The following is a 7016-nucleotide window of genomic DNA, read 5'->3' as shown; positions in this document are numbered from 1 at the left end:
GTGAGTAATTAATGACAGAATTTAAATTTTTGGGTGAACTAACCCTTTAATGGCTGAAAATGTAGCTTTGCCCTCCTAGGAAGAAATTACAACCTACATTTTATTTAAAGAGAAAACATTTCTTTTAAATTGTAATAATATTTCACAATGTTTTACTGTATTTTAAAAATTTTTTTTTTTTTTAATTCTCTCGTTTTAGAGTGAAATCTGACCTGGGCCTGTTTTCGTGAGATTCAACCAAAAAGCTTTTACTGAAATCAATGATAGCTGTTGAACTGAATGCTTCTGACCAGCAGCACACTTTATGAAATATGACCTATAAGCTGGAAGTGTTTGAGATACACCTCTGCTTCCAGGTCTAAATGTAGCATTAGTCTCCCCTCAAGAGTTCCCGCTCCATTTGCGTAAAGCTCAAGTTGTCTCTGTGTAAACACCAATGACCCTCTGACAAAAACTCACCATAACCAGCTAACCTCATCTTCCATGTCAGTAGCGAATGCTCTGTTTACTTAAAGAGAGGAATAGCCATTACTGCCCAGAAAAGGCACTTCAAGTGGTGGCTGCATCAGTCATCTAAACCACACTCCCAAAAACACGCTCTGCATTCCACATGTTCTCAAGAGCAATTCCTGCTGTTACTACACAAATACTGCTCCATCTACGCCACATAGACAGTCTGTGCACTTTTAGCACATTTTCTGTGTGAGAAATCTTCAGAATGGAAAACAATTGAATGATTCTGCAGTATGCTTACTGGAGGTTTCTGCAGTTCCGAGCAGGTCATACCTCATATACTTTAGTTTAACAAGAATGTAATTGAATAGTAAATGGCAAATGAGACAATGTGACCAACATTGTAACACTTTATGAAAACCCACCTTCATATCCACATCTCCCAGTGTTAGTTAGCAGAATACAATTTTATAAACTGTAAAAATGCACTATTTTAAGAGTATTTACTCTCATCACTATGAATAGAAAGCACTAAACAAGCTGCCATTGTTCTAAAAATCTTAAAATTGTATAAACGATGCAAACACAAATCGGCACACCGTTTTTCACAGTGCGCATTGCCTATAGTACTGCACAGTAAAGTTTAGTTTAGTTTGCTACATTGTTGTCACATGGCCTCAAGATGTTGCATGTCCAATTCAGTGAGTAACATCCATTTATCTCAGAAATGTAATATTCTATGTTTAAAACTTTTATGTTGGCAGTCCAAATATACAAGCAAACAAGGTGTTGTGGATGATATTACTTCTGGTGGACGGCAACAGTAGTATACTGCTCTGAAAACATCCTCACTATGTCTTGATCCAGATTTGAGTGCTTTAAATGCATTTAGACTATTTTGGGGAGATGCGTTTATTGTCAGTAAGGGTCTGAACATGAAAGCAATGAAGGCTGGATTAAAACCTTCAAAGCGCCACAATTAACCTTTGTGTGTTATGTGTGTGTGAGTGTGTTTTTAGGTGTGGAAGAAGCAAGTGATTAGGACAGTAATTACAGGCTTGCACGGGCGACACACACACACAAATTCTTCCCATTCCGCACAAGCATCTCCAATGCAGAATTACTCCAGTGCTCAGTACACACACGCTTACATGCATAAAATGTTTAACTTATATCACAAATATCATATAAAACCAGATTCACAAAATATTCTTACCTCCTATTTTCTTATTTTTTTCTAACCTAAGAATAAAGTTAAGAATATTTTGTATTCCCAAAAGCAAGAAGAACATTCTAAAACGGAATTCCTGAATTCTATGAATTTGAATTTCTGAAAAGAATGTTCTTAAAAATCATCATAACCTCTTAAAGTTAGAATATCCCACAACTTGTCTTAAATCCCCAAAGGTAAGACATTTAATGAACTTGCTAGGTTTCAAATATTAAGCCTTACAACATAACACGAGCTACATATAATACATACTAATACTACTAGTATACTAGTATGTGCACCGCACAAGTACTCTAAAGCCTTTAAGGAGTTGAGTTGATTGAGTTGATCAAGCCTGTCATTTTCTTTCTTAAGAAAAAAAGGTCACACTTTATTTTAAGGTTCAATTCTCACTATTAACAAATTATTAACTACGACTTTTGCCTCAATAAACTCCTAATTACAGCTTATTAATAGTTAGTAAGGTAGTTGTTAAGTTTAGGTATTGGGTAGAATTATGGATGTAGAATATTTTCATGCAGAACATGTGCTTTATCAGTACTAATAAACAGTCAATATGTTAATAAAATGCATGCTAATAAGCAATTAGTTAACAGTGAGATTTGGTCCCAATACAAAAGTGTTACAGAAAAAAATAATAATAATAAAATATATGATAACTTTTTTTTTTTAAGAATTGCAAGGATTGCTCATAAAGAATTGCTTATAAACATTCTTACAAACTTCTCAGAATTTATCTGAAGAAATTAACTTTTTAACAAGATTTTCATGAATCAGGACCCAGATCCTTAGTTCCTGTTATTGCATATACAAATTCCCATCATAGAGAGTGCTCTGTGTGTGTGTGTGCGTGCGTTTTTGTGGCATATGAGGACACAAATTTGTATAATGACATGGGTATGACACAGGTATTACAAGAAGAAGGTGACTTATGAGGACTTTACCCCATGTCCCCATTTTTCAAAAGGCTTATAAATCATACAGAGTGAGTTTTTTTGAGAAAGTAAAAATGCACAAAGTTTCCTGTAAGGGGTAGGTTTAGGTGTAGGGCAATAGCACATACAGTTTGTACAGTATAAAAACCATTACGCCTATGGAATGTCCCCAAAATTCACAAAAACAAGGTTGTGTGTGTGTGTGAGTGAGAGAGAGAGAGAAAGAAAGAGGTGAACAGAAAGAGTAAAAGAAACCGAGTGCCATTACAGCCAACACAGTGAGTGGGGTTTCCCCCTGGTCTGTGTATAATTAGCTTTATACTATGCTGAATATTATAGGGAATATTAAACACTGTTTAGTATAGCACTATTTTATATTTTACAGTAAATTGACTTAGTTGCTAAAGTTTGGACACAAAGTTTCCCCAATAAGTTGGCTAAACATGACAAAACCTCATAGCGTTAGGGTTTGGTTTAGTCTTTAGTCATTCTAATTAGCTTCATCTAAAAACAATAGAAGTCTATGGTATGTCCCTATTTAAAAAAGCTAGACAAGCATGTGTGCGTGTGCAGTCCCATGTACCTGCGAGCTAATGTGTAAAACAGACTCACTATTTTCAGAAGGACAGAAAGAAAAAGAGAGCCAGAGAAAAGGGAAACTCCCGGATATTTTCAGGAAGTTTTCCAGCAGTCTCTGCCAACACAGACACCATCCAAGAGAAACGCCAGGACAAACGCAGCCTTTCTGATGCTTTTTCTGCTTTGGCAAACATCCAGACATCTTGAAATGAGTAAAAGGGCTTAAAGAAGTGAGGAAAGAGGGTAATGTGTTCCAGAGCTTAGAGATGGAGCCAGACAAACAGAGCGTGGGAGTGTTCATGAGGAGCTCATACCTGTAGCTGAGCTGTAGGACACGGCGATATCTCCACACAAATCCGCTGGAGGATAGTGGCCGTTCAGAAATGCTGAGAATCTCACCACTAACTCGCAGCCACTGCCTGTCAAACAAACAACAAGAAACATAACGTGTAATTTGGTATTAAGGCATGCCAATAGTATTCGGCCAATCACAACGCTCTGGATAGCTGGCCAATCAGAGCATACCTCGCTTTTCAGACCAATGAGGTTTGTAAAAATCGACGCGTTTCAGAAAGGAGGGGCATAGAGGAGAAGCAATAATGTACTGTATGTGGAAAATAATGTGTTTTTTGAACCTTAAACCGCATAAACACATTTCATTACACCAAATACACAAAATACTGTTCTTTTTAGCAGCATCATATGACCCCTTTAAACAGAAATACGTGCACCTTACTGACGAGAATTTTCTTATTTCCAATTATACTTTTTATAGAAGATAGTTGTGACTCTTCTTATCCGAGGAGCCATATTGAAAGTTGTTATAAAATGCTACACATTCTATTAACGCATTAAAGGGTTAGTTCACCCAAAAATGAAAATTAGCCGAGCTAATGTGTAAAACAGACTCACTATTTTCAGAAGGACAGAAAGAAAAAGAGAGCCAGAGAAAAGGGAAACTCCCGGATATTTTCAGGAAGTTTTCCAGCAGTCTCTGCCAACACAGACACCATCCAAGAGAAACGCCAGGACAAACGCAGCCTTTCTGATGCTTTTTCTGCTTTGGCAAACATCCAGACATCTTGAAATGAGTAAAAGGGCTTAAAGAAGTGAGGAAAAAGGGTAATGTGTTCCAGAGCTGAGAGATGGAGTCAGACAAACAGAGCGTGGGAGTGCTCATGAGGAGCTCATACCTGTAGCTGAGCTGTAGGACACGGCGATATCTCCACACAAATCCGCTGGAGGATAGTGGCCGTTCAGAAACGCTGAGAATCTCACCACTAACTCACAGCCACTGCCTGCCAAACAAACAACAAGACAAATAACATATCATTTGGTATTAAGGCATGCCGATAGGTGTGTTCTGTGAGATATGACATTTTATATTAATGTGGCAAGTTGCTACCAACCATTACAACAACTGTAAACAGCCGACTGTTAATGAATTATATTGTTTGTGGGCTAATTTTCATTTTTGGGTGAACTAACCCTTTAATGCAACACCTTCCTACATTGCAACTTGTAACTAATATACACTTAACACAAATGAACTACAACACTTGAAAAGAACACTCATTGGCTGTGGTAGAATCACTTTAGGAGCTTAGATCTTTAATTTATTGAACATTCATATCATCATTATTGCTCCGGCTGCAGTTTTTGATAAGTAAGAATTATGGCTACATGTTTTAAGGAAAAATGTAACTATGATTTTTCTGAAAAAAAAGAAAAGAAATATTACTACTGTAATATTCACTATAAAATAATATAAATTAGTATTTAAGATTAATAATAATTACTATTTATTTTGCATTTTATAGAACACTTTTTTTATAGTAAACAAATATTTATGGCCGTTTTAATTCCTTAATTTCAAAACCTTTAAATTGTTTACATTAGTGGAAAACTGCAGGGAAACCTTAAAGCTTTCTTTTGTTGACAACAGCTGGTTTATAAGCGCTTCTCATTATAAGTTGAAGTGGAAGATGGTTGGCACATGTTGCCTTTCCAAATGCACATTATAAGCGACCCAAACTCAGAGCAGATTGTGTGCACCAGCAATTTACTGTGAACCGAGCCGCTCTGAGAAACTGAAAACACCAGATCAGGAGTAATTCATGTGTAAATAATCACAGTTCCGCACTTCACTCTGAAACCTGCAGCATACAGTGGGTACGGAAAGTATTCAGACCCCCTTAAATTTTTCACTCTTTGTTATATTGCAGCCATTTGCTAAAATCATTTAAGTTAATTTTTTTTCCTCATTAATGTACACACAGCACCCCATATTGACAGAAAAACACAGAATTGTTGACATTTTTGCAGATATATTAAAAAAGAAAAACTGAAATATAACATGGTCCTAAGTATTCAGACCCTCTGCTGTGACACTCATATATTTAACTCAGGTGCTGTCCATTCCTTCTGATCATCCTTGAGATGGTTCTACACCTTCATTTGAGTCAAGCTGTGTTTGATTATACTGATTGGACCTGATTAGGAAAGCCACACACCTGTCTATATAAGACCTTACAGCTCACAGTGCATGTCAGAGCAAATGAGAATCATGAGGTCAAAGGAACTGCCTGAAGAGCTCAGAGACAGAATTGTGGCAAGACACAGATCTGGCCAAGGTTACAAAAAAATTTCTGCTGCACTTAAGGTTCCTAAGAGCACAGTGGCCTCCATAATACTTAAATGGAAGACGTTTGGGACGACCAGAACCCTTCCTAGAGCTGGCCATCCGGCCAAACTGAGCTATCGGGGGAGAAGAGCCTTGGTGAGAGAGGTAAAGAAGAACCCAAAGATCACTGTGGCTGAGCTCCAGAGATGCAGTCGGGAGATGGGAGAAAGTTGTAGAAAGTCAACCATCACTGCAGCCCTCCACCAGTCGGGGCTTTATGGCAGAGTGGCCCAACGGAAGCCTCTCCTCAGTGCAAGACACATGAAAACCCGCATGGAGTTTGCTAAAAAACACCCGAAGGACTCCAAGATGGTGAGAAATAAGATCCTCTGGTCTGATGAGACCAAGATAGAACTTTTTGGCCTTAATTCTAAGCGGTATGTGTGGAGAAAACCAGGCACTGCTCATCACCTGTCCAATACAGTCCCAACAGTGAAGCATGGTGGTGGCAGCATCATGCTGTGGGGGTGTTTTTCAGCTGCAGGGACAGGACGACTGGTTGCAATCGAGGGAAAGATGAATGCAGCCAAGTACAGGGATATCCTGGACGAAAACCTTCTCCAGAGTGCTCAAGACCTCAGACTGGGCCGAAGGTTTACCTTCCAACAAGACAATGACCCTAAGCACACAGCTAAAATAACGAAGGAGTGGCTTCACAACAACTCTGTGACTGTTCTTGAATGGCCCAGCCAGAGCCCTGACTTAAACCCAATTGAGCATCTCTGGAGAGACCTAAAAATGGCTGTCCACCAACGTTTACCATCCAACCTGACAGAACTGGAGAGGATCTGCAAGGAGGAATGGCAGAGGATCCCCAAATCCAGGTGTGAAAAACTTGTTGCATCTTTCCCAAAAAGACTCATGGCTGTATTAGATCAAAAGGATGCTTCTACTAAATACTGAGCAAAGGGTCTGAATACTTAGGACCATGTGATATTTCAGTTTTTATTTTTTAATAAATCTGCAAAAATGTCAACAATTCTGTGTTTTTCTGTCAATATGGGGTGCTGTGTGTACATTAATGAGAAAAAAAAAATTTACTTAAATGATTTTAGCAAATGGCTGCAATATAACAAAGAGTGAAAAATGTAAGGGGGTCTGAATACTTTCCGTACCCACTGTACATAAAAATAAA

At 38.1% G+C, this 7016-nt stretch overlaps 1 protein-coding gene across 1 annotated transcript in view; it reads right to left on the bottom strand.

The window, feature by feature from the left end:
- Positions 1 to 7016, bottom strand: part of LOC107720170 (protein PTHB1-like) — a 90060-nt gene that overhangs the window by 48855 nt on the left and 34189 nt on the right. Inside the window, exon 14 of the mRNA XM_016527803.1 lies at positions 3513 to 3617. Coding sequence (XP_016383289.1) covers positions 3513 to 3617 — 105 coding nt within the window. The remainder of the gene's footprint in view (positions 1 to 3512; positions 3618 to 7016) is intronic.

The sequence above is a fragment of the Sinocyclocheilus rhinocerous genome, unplaced genomic scaffold, assembly GCF_001515625.1.
Source record: "Sinocyclocheilus rhinocerous isolate Xijiao unplaced genomic scaffold, SAMN03320098_v1.1 scaffold1683, whole genome shotgun sequence".
Classification (NCBI taxonomy): domain Eukaryota; kingdom Metazoa; phylum Chordata; class Actinopteri; order Cypriniformes; family Cyprinidae; genus Sinocyclocheilus; species Sinocyclocheilus rhinocerous.
This window is presented reverse-complemented; position numbering and strand designations above follow the sequence as displayed.